The sequence below is a fragment of the Dermacentor albipictus genome, unplaced genomic scaffold (genome assembly GCF_038994185.2).
Source record: "Dermacentor albipictus isolate Rhodes 1998 colony unplaced genomic scaffold, USDA_Dalb.pri_finalv2 scaffold_16, whole genome shotgun sequence".
Taxonomy (NCBI): domain Eukaryota; kingdom Metazoa; phylum Arthropoda; class Arachnida; order Ixodida; family Ixodidae; genus Dermacentor; species Dermacentor albipictus.
This window is the reverse complement of record NW_027225570.1, coordinates 8,674,987-8,696,262: the sequence shown is the minus strand read 5'-3', so window position 1 is coordinate 8,696,262 and position 21,276 is coordinate 8,674,987. Positions and strand designations below refer to the sequence as shown.

At 46.7% G+C, this 21,276-nt stretch overlaps 1 protein-coding gene across 1 annotated transcript in view; it reads left to right on the top strand.

Annotated features, from left to right (window-relative positions):
• The first annotated feature begins 377 nt into the window (after positions 1–377).
• The window catches only part of LOC135901683 (26S proteasome non-ATPase regulatory subunit 13-like), a 100,377-nt gene continuing 79,478 nt past the window's right edge, over positions 378–21,276 (top strand). The window contains exons 1-3 of the mRNA XM_065431528.1: positions 378–569; positions 13,383–13,461; positions 18,406–18,440. Of these exons, the coding sequence (XP_065287600.1) occupies positions 469–569; positions 13,383–13,461; positions 18,406–18,440 (215 nt within the window). The 5' untranslated portion in view covers positions 378–468. The remainder of the gene's footprint in view (positions 570–13,382; positions 13,462–18,405; positions 18,441–21,276) is intronic.

Sequence of the window (21,276 nt, the reverse complement as noted above, 5' to 3'; positions counted from 1 at the left end):
AACGAAACAAAAAGTGACGAAAGACGCGATCGCAGCGCCGCTAGTTCGCGTGACCACCACTTCGGCCATCTCCCGAGCGGAGCTGCGAAACTGAAGTATGTCTAAGAACGTTGGGTTGAACGATCGCAGCGCCAGATTTGCCTCTAGGTATACTAATATGAAACTCTATGTTGCGGACGTATGCGGCGAAAAGCGGCGATATTGGACATAGAGTTGTGAGAAACTGTATGATATTGGATAATGCTCTAAAAAAAAATGCATTTCTGCTGTTTTTTTTTAGCATTGCCATCTGGCGGCCATTTAGGTAAGTTCCATGCGCTGCCACTGCTTATTTTCGAACCACTGCGGAAGGTACAGTTTCGCTTCTCTAACGTTGTTCTTTAATCTATGATTGAGCCATAAGCGTGACAAGCAAGAGTACCGCGTTTGGTCGGAGCGCGTGCGTTGTCAAGTGTGTTCATCGCCGTTATGGCCAAAGACGTGGGTGCCTACCTGAAGAAGCAGCAGGAGCAGAGTCCGCCCGAGTTGTCGCAGGAATGGGCCGAGTTCGAGGAGTTGTACAACAAGCGGTACGTGCCGGCTTTGAGCGCGTTGGGACAAAATGTGCATGCCAGCGCCGATCGCGCTCCTCCGTCCTGCAGGGTGCTCTCGTATTTTGATACGCCTGCAATTCCAGTCTCCAGACGATCACGTTGGGCAGACGAGCTCAACTAATATGTTTGAATATGGTGAGAAAAACGAGAACATGGTGAAAGCAGGAGCCAACGTTTTGACAAGTGGACCTGTCTTCAAGGCCGACAATGGACAAGTCCACTTGTCGTAACGGTGGCTCCTGCTTTCACCTTGTTCTTGTTTTGCTCATCTTCTTAAATTTCCATCTCCTGACTTCCCCCTGCTTTCCCATGTTTGAACATGACATTTCAAAAAGGAACTGTATAAGTTCCCGGCAGGCTGTAGATTAGGCTGTATGGATTATTGTCGGCATTTCGCCTACAATGTGACCGAACGATGTGGAAATTTGCCGGCAGCTAGACCGCGTGAAAGTTTTCCGGCAGTCAGCACAGTAGAGAGAGTGGAAGTTTGTCGGCAGCTGGCTCAGCAGAGCGCGTGTTCGGGAAAAAAGGCAATGCTTGCAGCCGGCATAGCAGTTCTGATAATTCGTGGACAAACCGAATCCAATCTGCGCCTGCGAAGCACTCCTAGAATATGTGTCGGCATTGCAGTCGATGAAAATGCATAAAGTATTTCATTCTAGATGTGCCATTCTAGTGTCACAGTGTGTCACCGTGTACTTGTTGCATTATTTACGAAGATCCACAAACATCTGTTCTGACTTGCCCTTGTAGCAGAGATGAACCTTTGTGTGTGATGAACCTCTTTGTGAGACGTGTTTCATACAAAAATTACTAGAGGGAACTCTGGCGCTAGTGTGGTAGCTGCAATGGGAGCGGTTGTCGCAGCATGGGAATTATGGGAAGTACATGGATTTGCCTAAACTTCGTTTTTTATGCGAAGCATATTACGAGAGCTCAACCCAGCTCCTCAGGCGCGGCGGTGTCGCCTTGAAACCACGTGACACCGTGACGTCACGACAGAGGAGAAGTGGCTTTGGCTCAACTCTTGCAAGACGGGCTGGGTGGGAATTGAACCAGGGTCTCCAGAGTGTGGGACGGAGACGCTACCACTGAGCCACGAGTACGACGCTTCAAAGCGGTACAAAAGCGCCTCTAGTGAATGCGGTGTTGCCTTAGAAACGAGCTGTTCCTAAGGCGTGCGTCTCTTGCTCAGGCGCACATTTCGTTGCCGCGCCGAACGCTGCTTTGCTCGACGCTCACCGCGTCCAATGCGGGGCGCGTAGTCGCTGCCCTGTAGCCCATTGTCTTACACCCCTTGGCGGGTCGACGGGAACGCTGTCGCGTTCCACTCTTGAAGGCGAAGCAGTAATGCATGAGTTGTTTCTTCGTCTAGCCGAACCAAATATAGCCAAGCAACAGCAGTTCACCAGGCTAAACAGTGGTTCAACAACTAAAATAAAGGCTAGTATGCTTCGCATCCTGGGCTTAACCTTACCTAAGCCACAGCCATTTTTTTGCTTCAAATGGCTTTGCGGCTTTGTAAACTCGTCATTTTCAGCAGTGTATTGCGTAATAAATAATTAATTAACATCATTAAAATTGCCCGATGGCAGGATTCGAACATAGGGACTTTAGCACAGAAGCCTGATATTGAAACCATTAAGCCACGGACGCATGCATCAGCAAGCGAATGAAGTGCCCATATGAATTTATCGCGGGCATGCTAGTGCCTTGAGACGCTTGGCGCGTTTCAATTTAGCCACCTGGACAAGCTCAATCATTGCCATTATTAGCAATTGTACGCATTCCCAGCGTGTTCTGCACTTCGAAGAATACAGATTGTGCTGAAATATACAATAACATTTATGTAGCGTAATATACAAAGCCACAAGAACGTCTGAATCCACAAGCAGGAAGATCAGACAAATCCATGTACTTCCCATCATTCCCATGGTAGGACAACGACTGCAGCGCCAGAGTTCCCTCTAGTAATTTTTGTAGGAAACTCTATGGTGTGAACCTCTCTTCTTGTCCATTGTGTTTTGACTGGTTTTTACTTCAGCTATGTACCAACTAGCCCGGATTTCAGCCCTTCAGCACAGATCAGGACGCTGAGTGGGGTGAAGGTGGGATGAGGGCGCAAGCACAATATGGCTGCAAAAAAGAAAAGAAAAAAAAGTGGCCAACCCCCCAAAATTTATCACTGTTGTTTTTTCCCCATCAAGATAATGGTGCATAGTGTAAAGTTAGGACAGAGGGAGATTTCTTGGTAAAGTCTGACATGACGTCTTTCTGGATTCACTTTTTATACACAGCAGTGAATACGTACCACCCTTTAGGCTTTTGACTGTCAGCTACCACTCGACCTGTGTTCTGCTCTACGATTGCATTGAGGTTTACGATTTGTATGTTGCTCAATATCTCTAAAAGAAAAGATCCACACCACAGAGACAAGTATTTCAAATAAAAAGCCACATCTTTGCTTTTGGCTGCTTCCTCAGATGTACACAAGGCATATATGTTTAGATCGTGGGCGCTATAACGTAAAGCTTGTCCAAACTTTTCTATTCCAATTCTGCAATGAGCCCTTCATGATTGGTCAAAACCTTTTTGGACCATCCCCACTTCGCCTGTCTGTCATGCAACATCACGAAAACCACAATAGCTGTCCATCTGATATGGTGTGTACAGATTGATTATGCACGATTGGGCCGAACAAAAGAAGAGTAGTTATTTCTCATTCGATGCCTTTTCGCCATTAGCCCTCAGCTATTGGTCAAATGTTTTTGGGCTGCACCCACTTCATGTGCCTGTCACATGACGTCACAAAACTGCGAAAACTCGCTGCGTCAAAGTCACATGTATGCGGGAAAGATGCATTAATATGCTGAACAAAACTGAATCTTTTTCTGAATAGTCGCAGGCTGCCCTGTTCTGAGAGGAATAAAAGATGGCTGCCGCCGATCGCTCAGGCACTGGCTACACGCAACTGCTGGAGAGCATGAGTTTATTTGCATATCATAAAATTTTCTGCATGAATGTGTAACATTTTCGAGTACTTTCAGCATGTTTACGACCTCGCTCTGCCAACTCTTCTCTGCTGAGGATTCGTTGTGGCGGCATTCTTAACCTTCTGTTGCACGGCGCCGCAATTTTCAACCAGCCACGGCAAGCTAAGTAAGGGAAAGCGAACCAATTGTAGACGCCAGCACCACCTTCATCTTCTTGTCTATTTTCAGTGTGCTGGCTCGGCCCCATTGAAACCTTCTCGACTTGAGTGTGCACCTCGCCTCCTGGCAGCCAATTGCAAACAAAAAACTGCTCAATCTAGGCAATCTTATTCGTTTTGAAAGAAAAGAAAAGCGACCTCTTATAAACTAAGAGGGCATTTGATTGGGCTGATGAGGCAGTGCTGCGGGTCACCGCCCAATGTTTACGTCGGTGGTTACGCAAATTTGACGTCAGGAGATTGGAATAAAAACACATTAGAATAGTTTTACGTTACCCCATCATTGCACATCCCACACTCTGCAGTTTGTATGCATATTAGTACGTGCTGCAGTGGCTCATTCAACCCAAGATATGTTTCACTTTGTTTAGCAGTCACAAAGGTAAGGTAAATAAAACTATAATCAGTTTATCGCAGCTAGAACATTGCAAGTCCTTTGCTTTTTCCTGCTTCTTCAGATGTACACAGTACAAGTGATACTATGATAAGGCTTCTTATGACATGATAAACCCCAGTTGCACATCCCACATTCAAATATCCGCCAAGGGGCTAAGCACGCTGCCTCAAGGCAGCGTGCTTGGTCCCTTGTTATTTTATAATATATATTAATAATATTGAAGAAGTAATCGCTCACCCCATTCAAATATGATTGTTTGCTGATGATTGTTTTATGTTATGAAATTAAATGCCACGAAGATCATGTCCTGTTAAATTCTACCCTTCAGAGCATTCATTCCTGGTGCCAACAGCGGAACATGGAGCTTAACACTGATAAAACAGTTTCTTTGAGAATTACTAAAATAAAAGCACCCTTTACCGTTTACTTATGATCTTGCATCTCAACCCTTATCCGAAGTCGAGGAATATAGGTACCTGAGGGTTATCATAATGCATGAGCGTTCCTGGAACAAGCATATCTCTACTACATGTGCTTCAGCCTTAAGAAAACTTGGTCTGCTCAGGCATAAATTAAAAATGCCACCTCTGGAAACTAAGCTGCTGGCTTACAACTGTATTATAAGGCCTACACTAGAATATGTGGCAATTGTTTGGGACCCGCACACGAAACACAACATCGATGCAGTAGAAAAAATTCAGTGAAAAGCTTTATACTTTATATTTTCTGAGTACCATTCAACTGACTCTCCCTCAAACTTAATGAAAATGAATAATATACAGACACTAAAATTGCGAAGGAAAATTCACAGGATTAAGTTCCTCTATCTGCTTCAAAATAATCAACTATCTCTTGATCCACAGCAATACATACAACTGCTAACAGGGCGATTAACAAGGCACCGACATGCCAAGTCATTAACTCCATATTTTGCCAGGACCAGCACCTTTAAATACTTCTTGTTTCCTCGCACAATTACCGAATTGGATAACTCGCCCATGTTGTTTTTTATTAACACTGAACGCATTGAATGCATTGACAGCTGAACATGCGACAGTTGAAAAATGTTTGCTTCTTTTTTATCTTGCTTTTGATGCAGTGTTTCTGAAATTATATTTTCTTTTCCTGCAATCATTCCATTGTAATTCTTGTTATTTTTGTTTTGCTACTCACATACTCTTGCATTCCCTTGTTTTTTCACTACCACGTTACAGTTTGACCATTACGGTTATTGTACTAAACACGAAACGCGTACCCGATAAAGAGCCCGGAATACAGACCTCTACAAATAGTGCTCTCGAAGAAGACACATTCAGAGAGAATTAACAGTTAAGGATAGATTGCAAAGCAATTCCTGACAGTTATTCGGGTAGGCCAGACACAGCTGAGGCGATCAAAAAAAGTTCATATTTTGCCCTGTCTCACTCCAAGCGAAATTCTGTCACTTGGTTTGCAATCATAGTCCATTCAAGTGGGTGAGGTAGGCTCTCGAGTGATCCGGAGGCTAATTTTAATCGGTGATACTAACATTACGATACTGTTCACACGATTGTGTTTCGTAAGTGATTATCAATCAACTTCAATCTGCTAAAATAATTGAAGAGACAAGAGCATACATGAAAATGTTGCATTAAAGCTTTTAACTTCTAGGATAAGCTCTCGGATAAGCATAGGCTGCAGCCTAAAAGGCCCTGCTAAGTCCGTCAGCATCTGTATGTAGCTTCCCCTTCTTGTAGCGAGCAGAGAAATTATGGTGCTGAAGTGACAAGCTCCACCTGAATAGATGGTCATTTCTAGGTTACACAGTGTGACCAAGTCAAAGGGCAATGACCCAGATACATAGCAAGCAAGGTTATCAACAGCCCATACCAGACAAGCGCATTCTTTTTTGGACATACTATATGCCTCCTCTCTGACACTAAGCTTCCGGCTCAAATATAAAACGGGCCACTCGTGCCCATCGGCTCCTAGGCTGCGGTCACACGCATCACATTGTATAATAAAGCCTTTAGATAAATTAGGGGCCGTAAGCACAGGTCTTCCTCCCAGGGCTTGTTCCAGGCTCTAGAAGGCCTTCTTTTTCTTTTTATCCCATGAAATGATCGTTGGCTCTGAATTGTGGCGACAGTCTGTCAAAGGGCTAGCGAGATCCGAGTAATTTTTCACGTACCCCGCCACTCCCAGAAAGGCCCTTTCTTCCGACTTTGTAGTTGGACGCCGGTATTCCAAAATGGCAGCAACTTTTAGCCCGGAGGGTCTATGCTGGCCGGGCTCCACGACATGACCCAGGTAGCTCACACTAGAACACCCCAAATGGCACTTCCACGCCCTGACAGTGAAGCCTGCGTTGCACAGTCGACTTAGGACTGTGCGCACATTATTAACATGCTCCTCCCAGGTGTTGGAGAAAATCGCCACGTCGTCCAAGTAAGGAAGGACGAAATCTCCCAACCCGTGCAACACTCGATCCATTAGGCTCGAAAAGCAATAGAGAGCATTCTTTAGGCCGAAGCTCAACATCACAGGACGAAATGTTCCCTATGGCGAGATGAGTACTGCATACTGAGACACACATTCGGTCAGTGGGACTTGCCAATACCCTCGCACTAAATCTAAAGTGGAGATATACATGGAATTAGCCACCATCTTGACTCTCCCTTCGATGTTAGGTACTGGATACGCCTGGTCTATGGTTACCGAATTTAATCGGTGATAGTGCACGCAAGGTCTTGGCTCTTTACCTGAAACTTCAACCAGGATAAGTTGGAAAGTATAATCACTTTCTCCGGGCACAATGACACCCAGTTTGCACATGCAGCGGATCTTAGCTTCCATGATTTTCTTTTGCCGTGGCGAGGCATGGTACGGCTTGCTGCAGACTGGCTGTTCGCAGAGAACTAAATACCGTGCTCGATTAGAGTTGTTTTCCCTGGCTGGTCAGAAAATACTGGTTCGAAGTCCTGAACAATTTCTTTCAAATCGTCTCGTTGGCTTTCCAAGAGGCACTGTTCTTCAGCGATTAGCTCCAGAAACTCGTTAGCTGCAGTGTCACTTCCCTGAGCAAAACACAAGAAATCACTATGTCCTTCCGGTGCATTTAAGGTAAAGTTTACTACTGCCTGACGATGAAAATACGGTCTCATTAGGTTGCTATGATAAAACATTTTGAAGGGACAGCGCCATATGACAAAGACCGAAGGCAGGAACACACAGGACAGCGCTGAACTCGCAACTAACTTTATTCGAAGGCATACACAAACTTAGTATGTACACAACCCATAGCCACATGCTCTGCCATCGATGGCGTCATTATCAGTGCGCAGGCAAAAACTCAAAATCCTATAATCTGGTGCTACACTATGAGGCGGCTTAAAAATTAAAATTCACTAGAGAGTTTTAGAATAGGGGCCCCAAAGAAATAGCGTCGAAGCCACTGCGCATGCGCGAGACGCAAACTGCGTTTGGGTTTTGCGTTGGGAACGCTATTTCACCGATTTAGCGGGAGCTCAAAAAGCGTTCCCAAAAGCTTTGCGTCAACAAACATGGCGGCACCGATCGAAGCGACGGCTCTAACCTAGCACCAAACTGGGTTCGATTCGTGGTAACGCGTGAAGTTCGCAAGCTAGGAAAAATGACTGCAGTTATCGCTTTCTCTCAACTAGCGTGTGTTATTAAGATTGATTCATTAGACGCCGCTGATTCCGAATTCGAGTGTGGATTTTATGGCTCGTAGGCCCAACACGGCTAAGCTTGGCTGGTGAAGGCACGTAAAGTTGGTTTTGTTGCTAAAAACTAAGCACAACTAATTGTTTGCTGCTTGAAAAATAACCTCTAAATTGTAGTTAAACGCAAATACACGCATGTCAAAATTACTATTCATATCATAAAATGGTATATTTTATTTAATTATTTTTAACCATTTTTCTTAGACGCCGTAGTGGCGCTGTCAGCGCAAGACACTATCCGCAAACGCAAAGCCCTATTCTAAAGCTCTTCACTCCTGCGTGCCCCAACGCTAACACCCGCAAAGCTCTTTGGGGCCCCAAAATATTGGGGCCCCTATTCTAAAACTCTCTACTGTCATACAAATTTAACGATGGCATGCTTACACAATGCGACCCCCTTTTTTCTATATAGTAGGCCTCAATAATCTCCCTTGTGGTCTGATTTCTATGAGCGGAAAGTATTGTGTTTTTATAGATTGGAGTGCACCCATGCTCAGAGCAGTGCCGCTCGAGTAGGCATTATCCGTTAGTGAGCACCTACTCACATGTTGCATGGCATTGCCTCAACACCAGTTTAGCAGGCCCTTCCCATTGAACGACCACTTTGTTCTTGCACTGTCTAGCAACATTACCGTGTCGCCAATGTGGAATGTGCGTTGTTGTGATGACTTATCATAATAAGTCTGCTGAGCTCTGTGCAGCTTTCATATTTTCCTCAATGAGCTCCTTGGTTTTTGACAGCCTTTCTAGCAGATCTAGCACGTAGTTTACTACACGTAGGTCCCCCTGATAACCCTCCCAAGCGTCTTTCAGTAGACTTCAGTGGTGACCTCAAGCTATGCCCATAAACTAGCTCTGCGGGGCTAAACCCAGTGCTCTCGTGTGGCGCTGACCTTATTTTGAAGAGTGCTGCTGGGATGTAGGCCTCCCAGTCTTCGTCATGATCAAAATAAAGTGCTCTCAATACCCACTTAAGAACGGAATTCGTCCACTCAACAGAATTCGACTGGGCATGAAAAATAGAGCTATGATTTACCTTTGTTCCGCAGCATTCAAAGAACGTTGTTGTCAAGCAACTAGAAAACACATTCCCGTTGTCACTTTGAATCTCCGCAGCGAAGCCAACATGGGCGAATGTGGACAGCAGTGCATCAACAATGCACGAGGAGTTCAGTTCTTTAAATGGGATTGCCTTGGGAAATTTTGTTCCCACGCACAGTATGGTCAGTATATATGGGCAACCTGAACGGGATTCCGGGAGGGGTCCTACCACATCTATTACAAGCTTCCGGAATGGTTCTCTGATAATGGGCACCAATTTCATTGGGGCCTTCCAAACGTCGTTGGATTTGCCAACTCGCTGACATGGGTCGCATGACCGAACAAGTGTTTCAACCTCTTTCCAGCAGCATCCTGGCCAATGTAAATCTTGCACTAGCCTAGCCTTCGTCTTCTTGATACTGAGGTGACCCGCCCAAGCATTCGCATGCGCTAAATCTAAAAGCTGTGGTCGGTACTCTTCTGGCATGAGTAGTTGGTTGTATGTCTAACCCTTGGAATCCTGATATTTCCGGTACTTGAGACCTGACCTAGTGTAGAATGAGATGTTCTTTAGGGCCACTCCTTCATTCACATTAGCCTGCAGCGTAGTCAGCGAAGGGTCACTTTACTGTGCCGCGATAAGCGCCTCTCGGTCAACCCTACTAAGCTGCTCCCAGCAAAAGGAGGCTGGACTAAACAGTGAATCTTCCACTTCAGCCCTAGGCGCCCCGTTTTCCCAAGTCTCAAAAGGCTCCTTACCCACTGTCACTGATCCGGTAATTTATCCGTCACTATTCTGAGTCCTCTGTTTTTCGTCAGCCGTATCTCCTGGCCTAGGCTGCTGCTGTGAGAACGTGGCATTGTCAGTTTCCTCGTTTGAATATGAGCTTTCAAGTTTCTTTGAGAGGGCGTGTGACCGCAATCGCATTAATGCCGTGCAAGCGAGACTGGTAGAGAACGACCGGCCCTCCTTTTCTGAAAGCTGCTCCGACTTGTTCGAAAAAAGATATGGAACATGTTCGGGTAAACTTGGACTCCAGCAAACGACACTCATCAGCCCAGCGGGGCAACCAATTATAAAAAAACTATTTCCGATTTGTGGGGATGCGCGACTCTCACGTGTCCCCTAATATGTTGTTTTCCCGCATGGCTCCCGTCTCCTGTAATCCGGCTTCGCCGCGCAGCCTGGGGCCCGCGGCGGTCGGTGTGGTTGAAGCGCAGTACGAGAGATGGCGCGAGTTTTGCGGAAGAACAAAGGGTTCGAGAAAGCCTAGGCTCGGAAGCCTCGCGACGCCAAATGCGTCGGCGGCATTTGCGTGCCGTGCAGACACAGGAAGGGGCGCTTCACTTACGAAGCTCGTTGGTTTCCCAGGGCTTCAGTTGGAACCCCGCAGCGAAAGTCCCATCCTCGTCGCCAAAAGATGTTTTGTCGGCAGCGGCAGGCAAGCGGGGGCCTGGCATCCGGCGAACGCGCGGCGAGCGCCGACGCAGAGAGGCAGACGCGGAGCTAACTGCTTCTGATGAAAACCGGACCAGGACTGAGCCGGCTCGCGGCCGTTTATTACCAAAAAAAAGACTCTACATGCCAGATGGCACCTCCTAAGTGGTCCAAGCTTGTCACATGACAGAAGGGGGGTGCGCCATCTAGCTAGACTACTACAAAACATAAATGTATGATAACACAAAGCTCTCGTAGGGCGCGGCACTATACCACAGTGACCTTGTGCCCTAGAAAAGCAAGTTCTGGAACTTCGAAAAGGCATTTGTTGTTCAGTTCCAGACCTGCGTTCATCTTTTGCAGCACGGTCTTCAAGTTTGAAAAGTGTTCTGCGGTCTTGCGAAAAATGATGACATCATCAATGTAGAACAACACGCCAGGGCAGCGGTCAAGGATTGTCGCCATCATTTTCTGAAATGCCGCTGGGGCAGAAACCAACCCAAAGCAAACTCTTTTAAAACGGAAAAGGCCATCATGAGTGATGAAAGCTGTCAGATCCCTGCTGTCAGGGTGCAAGAGAACCTGATGGTAAGTGGAAGCCAAGTCAAGTTTGGAGAAGTGTGTAGCGCCTACCAAAGCGTGAAGCAGCTCCTCTGTATATGGCAATGGGAAACTGTCTGGAACAATAGCTTTATTTGGCTCTCGAAGGTGTACGCATATCCTGATGCTACTGTCTTTCTTGTTAACAACAACAATGGGGGACACCCATTCAGAAGCATCGATCCGCTCGATGATGTCAAGGCTCAGCAACCTCTGAAGCTCATTTGATACTGGTGACCGGAGAGAATATGGCAGACGGCGAAGCTTCGAAGTTACAGGCTGCTTGCCTTGCCATGTCTTGATGAGATGCGTGAACCCCTTAGCAAGACCCAACTCGGGACTAAAAAGTGAACTGAACTGATGTGCTAAGGCTGGCGGAAGAGCTTTGTTACGGGGCTGCATGCTTGACGGTGTGGAAATAGAACAGGATAGCGGGTCAACAACAGCTGGCTGCAGAACAACGGACGTGTATAAGCACTTGAGAACAGAACCCTCAGTGCGAAGATCCAAGGCTTTAATGCAGTCAAGACCGATCAGACAAGTGCCTCGGCGAACAACATAAAAACGTAGTGACGCTGTGCGGCCTTAAAACCGAATGTCTGCCTGGAAACAACCTAGCACTGGAATCGGCCGTTGAGAGTAGTCAAATAGAGTAACATGTAGAGCAGGTAGGAGCGGAACTCCCTGAAAATATCGACTGAATTCTTGCTCCGACAGGATTGAAACAGACGACCCTGAATCAACAAGGAATGTCAAAGTGACATTCGCGAGTTGCACTTGAATATGAATTCCGCTACGCACGGAACATTGCACATTCAAAACTTCCTCAGCACTGCTGGATGACGAAACATCTTCATGAAATTCAACTTCACGGACTCGGCCTTGCATTTGGGTTAGCTTGCGGTTGCATACCCTTTGAAAGCGGCCCTTGCGACTGCAAAACGAACAAGTCTTGCCATGCGCTGGGCACTGCGGCGCTGGCGCGATGTGGTTCCGCGAGCCGCATCGGAAACAATGTGGCGAACTGGAGTGACTGCTCTGTTCTCGGTTCTGCTCAGGGGGGCGGTTCCGCTGTGGTGCATGTGAGCCGCCCGCGCTCCTCGTTAAATTCTGCTCTAAGGTGGCTGCCGGTTGTGAATTCCTTTTTTTTTTTTTCGAAGAGTGCGACGATGGTTTTCGACGCTGCTGCAATGAAATTGCTTTGACCGAAGCAGAAAGCTCCTTTAGCTCTTCAGCCGCCTGCTCAAACTGAAGTGCAATTCGAACAGAATTCTCGAATGAAAGTGTGGAACCCTCGAGCAGTAACCGCTCACGTACGCGAGTGGAAGCTACGCCGGCAACGAATTGGTCTCGCAGAGCATCATCTTGCAAGGCAAACGAACAATGTGACGCTAGCTCCCGTAGAGCGGCAACAAAGTCATGAACGGACTCGCCTGTGTGTTGGCTGCGGCAGTGAAAGCGATGGCGCTCGATAACGTTGTGCGACGTCGAAAATTGGTGCCGTAATGCGGCGAGTGCAGAGTCGTATTTGTCAGGAGGGGCCACGACATACTTGTCATCGGCGAGTGCTGTGGCACTTAGCGCGGCCGGTGTAGCGTCTGATAAATATGCTGGCCCACCGCCCCCAAACAATTCAAAAGAATAGCCTTGCATTGCTCCGGCTTGAATGCGGCGGCTCCAGATGCCAGCAAGTACATGTTGAACATCTGCTCCCACTGCTCCCATGGCAGTGAGGGACGGCCGGGCGTCGGAAGGAAAAACGGTGGTGGAGCAAGCCCGGTGGAGCTCATGGTAAGCGGATACGGACGGCACAGCGAGGCTGGGGGTACGTTCACAACATCCTCGTCGCCAATGTGGTATTGACCGAAGGTGGAAATCAGATTCCAGCCGTCCTGAAGTAAAAAGCCGTGTATTTACCACATACAACCAATATATATAATGAAGAACAGAAGCGCCCTCTGGGGAATAAAGAACTGAAATGAATTACGAAACTGAATATAACAGTAACCCTTAATGGCCATCAGTTATCTTCCCTCCTCATTATTTGTCCTGCCCATGCCTGTGTGCTTAGAGTAAAGTAAAAAATGCATTCAGAAGGCTGTGCCCAGTCTGAGGGGATGCAGTTTTGCCATAGACTGGCCTGATGTGTGCATCTCCAGTTCTGACAAATATCAGCAGTTTCTCTCTGAAAGTGCTTCTTCAAAGCTTTGGCACTGACTAGTAACATGCCCAAGAAGATACATGTCAGTTTGGGGATAGTTTTCAGATCCTGTAACCCATTTAAGTTTTTTGGTGTTGTGGGTTAAAGCTGATCCAACCTTTTGAACAGCACTGGCAGGTTGCTAACTAAGGCGGTGTATTTCAACTGTGATTGCAGGCTGTGGCACCAGCTGACTCTCAAGTTGCTGGCCTTTGTCCGTTGCTCGCAGATGCAGCAGGGCAATGCCCTGTTCCAGGTGAGAGCTTGTCCAGCAAATTTTCCCAGTGCTGTATTTTGTTGCCCCAGCTGCGTTGTGTGCATATTATACCAGATTACACCACACTGGGCTTAGTGTAGATTGGGTAATCCACACCACACTGCTATGTAATTGGATTGGATAAGCTTTATTACGGCCCTTTTGCTTTTCATGTCCTGATATATTTAACAGGGATAAGCGGGCTAGTTGGTGGTCGTTATTGGAATGCATCATGTAACCGCACAAAAACAAGGGACAAAGAAGGAATACACAGGAAAGGCGCGGACTTCAACTAAGGTTTACTCCGGGAAATCTCACATTTATACAAGTATCGTAATCGCACTTGCTAATCATCAGACAGCCATCACGTGACGTTGGCATGCGGGCGTGAGTGCCGCAAATTTGCTTGTAAATATTCGAACTCTTTATCGCTCGATGACACTGAAGAGCTGCTTACGCAGCTGCCAGATTGCATTTTTATACAGTAAGCTTCAAAGATTTCTCGGCTCAGTTGTGATGCAAACATCTTCAAGACTTTAGTGTCACGGAACCTGGGCGTGCAATTACGACAGTGGCGACAATGGTCAGCCAGTTTGCCACCCCCCGCCAATCCTTCTACTCCTGCGCGGTGCTCCTGCAGTCTGACGTTTAGGCACCGTCCCGTCTGCCCTATGTAGCTATTGCCACAAGCGAGAGGTATCTGGTACACTACCCCTATTCTGCATGGGACGAACCTGTCGACGTGCTTGATATGACATTCATTTCTTTTGTTCTTACCCTGCACCATGTTGCACATGCCCGCCAGTTTTTTGGGTGTCGTGAAAATTACCGGTACTTCACATTTTTCGGCCACCTTTTTGAGGCGGTGGGAGATTTGGTGGTAGTACAGGATAGTAACAGGTCTACGACGTTGCGGCTCTACGCTTGGGCGGAGCTCTGATGGGCCCCGCGCTTCCTTGGCAAGGGTTTCTAGCACCGAGGTGACCATATCATGCTGAAATGCTGCGCTGTGCAGTCTTTGCAACTGTAAGAACATGCTATGTCGCATTTCATGCTGGCAGGACGCATTTCAGCCGGTGCGAAGAGAGTGGACACACGGTGTTAGTTGGTGCCTGTCCTTGTCTGCTTTCTTTGTGCTGATGACAGGCCTTGTTAGACTTCTGTTTTCTTTGCGGTATGAACCTACGAGAGAGTGCTGTGAAGGCCACCCTGCCATTGAGTGGCGAATATGGGCAAACGAGGCTCTCGGGCATCAGCCACTGTTATGTCGCTGCTGTTGAGTGCAGCTTTTGTCTTGAGAACCATTCTATAAAACTCCAACATCATTGCAGTGTATATCCTATGTTACACTGGCTCTTTTCAGTTTGCCTAGTCTTAACAAAATAGGCTCATGATAAAATCAATTTCCTGTCCCAGTGACTTGGTTATGAGGAGAGCTTGCTGTATTTTGTTGTTCTCTCAATAGGAAGGAATAATGTATACATTCACTGCACGCAGAGTGCTAGACCAGGAAGATGAATTGATAATATCTTGGTACACTATGGTTTATGCACAAGACATTCAGCAAATATGGAGATAACTTGCCACAGATCGCAGAGGACACAAAGGGACGCTAATTGGAAATATTTAGTCGACATGGACTGGCTATATACCATTTCAACATTTCCTTATAAGCACTTGTTTTGTGCCAATAAAATGGTTAGTTCAGGAGAAAATTATAGTTGAATGGGCAGCATTCTTTGACACTGCCACTGATGTAGTGTGACGCTGTACGTGTCTCCACTAACATTTGTGACCATCGTTGAGTAACAGCAACTGAGCTCTGGTGCTATGATTTGTTTGCCTATAACATGAATCTGTGACCAGAAACCAGCCAGATACATGAAATGGATGCAGCAAAAGTTGCTCTTTGCAGTTAGCATTAACTTCGTGAGCCAGCAAAACCATCACAGCACTATGCAATACCAAAAATCCCAAAATGTGAGAGCACAGGCAGCATAAGGTTAAATGAAAACGAAGTTTCAAGGCGAAGCTTTCTTTGGCTTTTCCTTCGACTTTTCCCACTGGTGCTGCTATCTTGCATGCCATGTGAGGAGATGGTTCAGAGCTTGCGTATACATGGCAGGGGCGTGGCAGAAGGGAAAGGCAACGCAAGAAGCTCGTTTGGATCTTTCCATCGTATTGCTACAATGATCTCTGGTGCTCCCTGGGCATCGCCACAGTGCCCTCCTGACTACTGTAATTATCCGTGACACCCCTCGAGAGCATTGCAGAAAGTGCAGCACTTACCTCTGCGCTAAAGCGCAGCAGCCCAGAGGGGATGTAGAGAAGAGGCAGGGAATGGGTAGAATCGACGCTGTCGTGAAACAAGTGAATAACAGCCTTGTCACTCTTCACTCACAGCTTGCGTACATGGGGGGAGGGCGGCCGAGGAAAAAGGCGACACAAGTAGACAAAGAAACGCTACTAGTACTAGACATGACAGCCGGTTGCAGACGAGTTGGATGTATTTAATTTCAAGGCATGTACAGTACAGTTCTGCTATTTCTGAAAAATCAACACTGCGCAAATATGTTAAGACAAGCAACTGATGTAGGATGTGCAGGCACAAAGCTACATTTAAGCACAGTGGCATCTAGTTGACACTACGGAAGTGGCTGAACATCGAATCAATACTTTTGTGCCAGTGGCGGTAGCTTTGTGGCTATGGCATTGCTCGAGGTCGTGGGTTCAATCTCGACCGTGTACTCCTGTGTACTTTAGATTTATTGTACTCTCGTGTACAAAATTTCTTCTTTACTTGAATTTAGGTGCACATTAAGAAACCCCGGGATCAAAATTAATTGGAAGTTCGCCACTGCGTCCCTCATAATCTGAGTGGTGTTTTCGCATGTACAGCCCCAAAATTCAAATAAAGTTTAACGCTTGTGCCATGATACGTGGCAGTCTATACATGGCCGTCTACATTTTGCGCTGTTAACACCAGGATGCGATGTGCTGTGTGAAGCAATGACAATGCTTAATCCTCTTGGATGTTATGAACAATGGCGCACAACAGCACCTGTAGCAAACACGTCTCCCTGAGTGTTCACTGTGGCATGCAGACAAACAGCAGTGGCGCACGTGAGGTAATGTTTAACACCAACTTGCCATTCTCATTTTAGACTGAACGTTGAAGAAATTCATCACTAATTGTCATCAATCAAAGCAAACAACATGGGAAGCTTCGTTTACATCTATTCCTACAGTGCATAGTATTCGCCTGATTTTTTTTCTTGGTTTTATTTTAACTCTATTCAGTTAATATAAGAATAGAGTAAGCATGGCGAAGCGGCATTTTCTTCCGTCCTACAATGACCTATTATCGATCGGGGATTGAGTACTAGTGACACTATTATAATGAGGTGTTACGATGTCATTGGGCTAGTAGTACAGTGTCTATGTTTAGTAAAGCTTTGTTTTTGAGCATTAACGCCACCCCACATTCAGCGTATGTACAACCGTCTCTCAGTGGTGGCGCGTGAGCGAGGAGGGTCGGTCGCACAGCCACACGTTGACCAGCGCGCCAGCCTGGGGTCACACAATGTAACCAGTTGAACTTAACCTGAAGCAGTGTGTCATGTAATTCAAGTAAGCTATTAGAAATATTCTTGATTATGGCTTTTATGCCTCATTTATAGTTCTATGTCAGACACCCCAAAAAATTCTAGGCTGCTGTGCATATGAAGGCATGAGTGGCTGCCTTTGCAGATGCACCACAATGGTGCACGTCTGAACTGGCTGCAGTGGGAGTTGTCTGCAAAAGTAGCCAGCAGCATGGCTGGGTGCCGATTGTTCTCCTCTCATTGAGCTGCTTCCGGCAGCGAGATCTGGCGGGCCTATACCTCGGGATTTCAGCTTGTCTCTCTCGGTGTCAATGCCAAGGGATGCCAGTAAAAACGCTGAGTGTGGGTCGGCTTTTAATCTATCGTCATAGGGTTCGGTAGGCTGAAGTAGTGTTCACATAGCCTGGCATGGAAACAAAAGTGAGCTGCGCACAAGCCACGGACATAATGAGGATCCACGTGCTGAGCAAATTGTTTTAAACGCCAAGTGCATAACCGGTCCCTAGTACTTACCGTATTTATTTTAATCTCGGCGAATATTTTTTGTTTCAAATAATCCTATATCAAACTCTAGGGTTCGCTTACATTGAAGGATTTTAAAGAATGTTCCAGTTTTTAATTGAAATTGATAAATATGGTGCATAACTAGTGCCATCTAAAAAGGTCATTATTGCAGCCGCTACTCGCTTCGCCAGTAGCCAACTGAAGTATACGAGTGACGTCGCCTTTCTGAACTGTGTCATATCGGCATAGAGGTGTGCAGTGTGGCGTGATCATGATGGCTCCAAACAGGTGATGTTTGGAGCCAACGAAAAGTTGTGCCAGCTACAGAGGCATCGTAAAACATTGAAGCCGGGCTTTTTGCTATGCTTTTTGTGTGTGCTGGCCGCAACGAGGTGATGACAGCGATAAGGAAGATAGCAATGTAGAATGAGCTCGGCGTTTTCATATTCAGTAAAGGCCGTTTTGGCCGTTGCCATTTGTGAACACTGTCCTTGCTTTTTTGTTCGGCCTACATTCGACGCAAGTTTTTTTCTTCTTTTTTCTGGCCTCGAACTTTCAGGGTTTGGCTTAAAATCGGGGCTGGCCTAGATTTGAATAAGTTCTTTAATGACGAGACTAAAGCTGACAAAGTAAGCTTCAGCAATGAAACACCAAAAACGGGCAGGGCAGGTGGTGGGCCTAATAGGGCAGCTTGCCTGTTACTGAAGGGAGTCGGGTACCGAGACAGCAAGACTGGACGGGAAAGATTGCTGGGCTGCAGTGCTTTGGCGATTGGGTTGTCTTCTAGTTAGGAACGCTAGTACTTGGTTTTAATTTTTGGCTTCTTTTTTTTCAGATGTACGAGAACTTCATTTCAGAATTTGAAAACAAGTGAGTGGCCGACTCTTTTTTTGTTTTGTTTGCTCGTAACTTCAGGGCCGCACTTTTCTCTTGCCATTGTTGCTGTATTGTTGGAACAAGCTCTCGTTACTGCACTAAGCAGTTATAGGCAGTGGATTGATTGACAGTTATAGACCAGCCATCTGCCTGTCCATGCTTGTTGCACAAACTTCGCCTTGCCAGTGTAAATATATATAAATTAGCTGAGTTTGGACTGCGCAGATGTGATAGGGAGATTCTTCCACTGTTCCACAACTGCATAACTCCCTCTCATAGTTTACAAATTGTTTTGTCATATTTTGATAATGATAGCATCAGAAAATCCATTCTTTGATGATTGCAATTAAACATAGAGAGTAGCCAAGGCAAGACGAAGGTGAGGAACACCTAAGTCAAAAGCTGGGCCAATTCGTACAGGATTGAAGGTGAAAACCCACCACAACATAGCAGAGGTACGAAACAGTGGAACAATGCTGCAACTATCAACTGAATTTTATTACTGGAAATAATGAAGAATAATCTATGGCACATGCACGAAAACCACCAGCAGTCCACTGCACAAAACTTAATCGGGAAATGTAGTGATGTAGTCGTGTGCTGTCGGACAACGCTGGCCAAGGGACAGGCTTACTCAGTGGGCATACCGACCGGCGTGTGGAGCGCTGCAGAAGGAAAGAGGACTTCTTCCAACGGGAACCAAACAAAGACTGACACTTATTTCAAAGGATGGAAACAGGAACTCGGTGCAGTAAACTTACAAGGTTGAGTGCGGTGTGGCACTAGTGATAAAAACACTGTGAAACCGAAACTGAGGTTGTAACATCACCTTTCCCTTAACCCTTTCACTGTCGGACCTTTCTGGCCGTGACGCACCCCCAGTGTCGGCTTGGTTTCAAGGAACGAGCATAACAGGGAATGAACATAGCATTTTATTTTTTATTATGATTGGTGTACAAACAACATAGTCTATGCAATATGCATATTTCATTGTTCTGCAGCTGTTGTTAGTAAACATCATCATCATCATCATCAGCCTGACTATAACATCCTTTCAACATCCGAATATGACGATGTGGAACTTGCCTCTTCCTCGCATGAGACTCTGTCCAAGTCCGAATCCGAGCTCGGCTTGTATTCTGAATCGCAAGAGCCACCGCTCCAATGAGCAGATGAAGGTCCCGCGCACTCAGCCATCCGAAAGTAACCATGCGCAGGGAGGATGCACTTTCAGTCGCCCGCACAATAGAGGGAAATGGGACGTTGCGTGATCAAGAAGACAGAGGGAGATGGAAAAAGGCTAAAACAAAGTTCGAAGGGCTTTACGTTTACTGCTGCAAGTCGGAAGCGAGGGTGCGGCGAGAGAGCGAAAGCAGCAATCGAGTCACTCTTTTCGGAGAGGCAACGGCACGTGCCTCTGAACTTCATGCGCCGTAGCAGACACACCAACAGAAGAAAAATAAAAACCTTCAAACCAGTGGAGATGGCAGAACAACCCTTGAACCCATAACCACACGTGCGCGACGCATGATATACAGCGAACGCGGAGCCACCGCGCCACTCAGCAAAGTGAGAGGGGCGAGTGGCAGTCGCACCGTACTCTTCAATACATGTACTAACACAGGTCGAGGTGAAAATGCGAACTTCTAGAAAGAGTCAACAGATGGCGTGGCCAGTCCAGGCGCGCCAGCTTTGCGCTCAGGCGCGAAATTTTGAACGCACGATAGAGAACGTACTGGTACGTCAGTGACACTGTGGGGGAGAAGCGCGAAGACATACCGGTACGTCCGTGACAGTGAAATGGTTTAAAGAAAGTGAAGCTATCTCATCTCGCTTAAAAGGCAGAGGACAGTGAAAGCTCGTTAATTCGAACTTCAATAATTCGAATTTATGGATAATTCGAACTGTACGATTTGGTCTGGCCAAGCTCCACAGAAGTCTATGTATAAAAAAGTCTGTTAATTTGAAACGTGAGAAGGTTCCGCCGCGGATAATTCAAACTACGCACCACTGTGCCAGCGGCTTGGCGCCTGGCACATGGCCAGAGAAACAAGCCTACTGCCTACACACAAGGCTGCCTCCGGAACCTCCGGAACGGAGAGAACGGCAAGAGAAGGCAAAATCGGGAAAAATCTAACTGGCACGGGGTCGGCCAGAAGGCAGCAGCAGCTGCCTCCTGTCTGTTCTACATGACCTCCAAAACTTCTTGCCTGTTACGAATCTCGGAGGCTTTGCAAATCTTGTTCAGCGTGTTCAGCACATGTTCAGCATCTTTGTCTCGGCAGTCTTCATCGGTTGTGCACATCTGTTTTCAGCTTAGGAGCTACCGGCCGTCGCGATTCTTTGTGATTGTGTGAAGCCTCGGCTAACGTTCGCTTTGGTGGACATCGGTGGTGTGGCACAGTCGGATCAAAGTTGCGACTGACTTGAAGATGGTGTGTGCCTGCGGCAAACGCAGCGCCAAAACACTGCAAGAGAAGAGTGATATCCTGCGGGAAGTGGACACCGGACTCTTGTCTAAGCAAGAAATTGCGAAGAAGCATGCAATACCAAAAAGCACGCTATCTACAGTAGACTCTCAATAAACGGAACTCCAAGGGACCGAAAAAATTCGGAGAAGGATGTTGGCAAGCTTCGCGTAAAGCAAGCAAGGCTGATGGACGTGCAGTTTTCTCATGCTAGCCAGCAGGAAATACATAACGAGATGCTTGTGGCAGTCACGTCCCCAGCTTTTCTTCTGGATTTCTTCCCGCACCTCTTAAAATGCACGTTTTTGGGGCCACCAAAGCGATGCCTCAGCGGAGCTTGTATGTTACTTGCCATCCGTGAC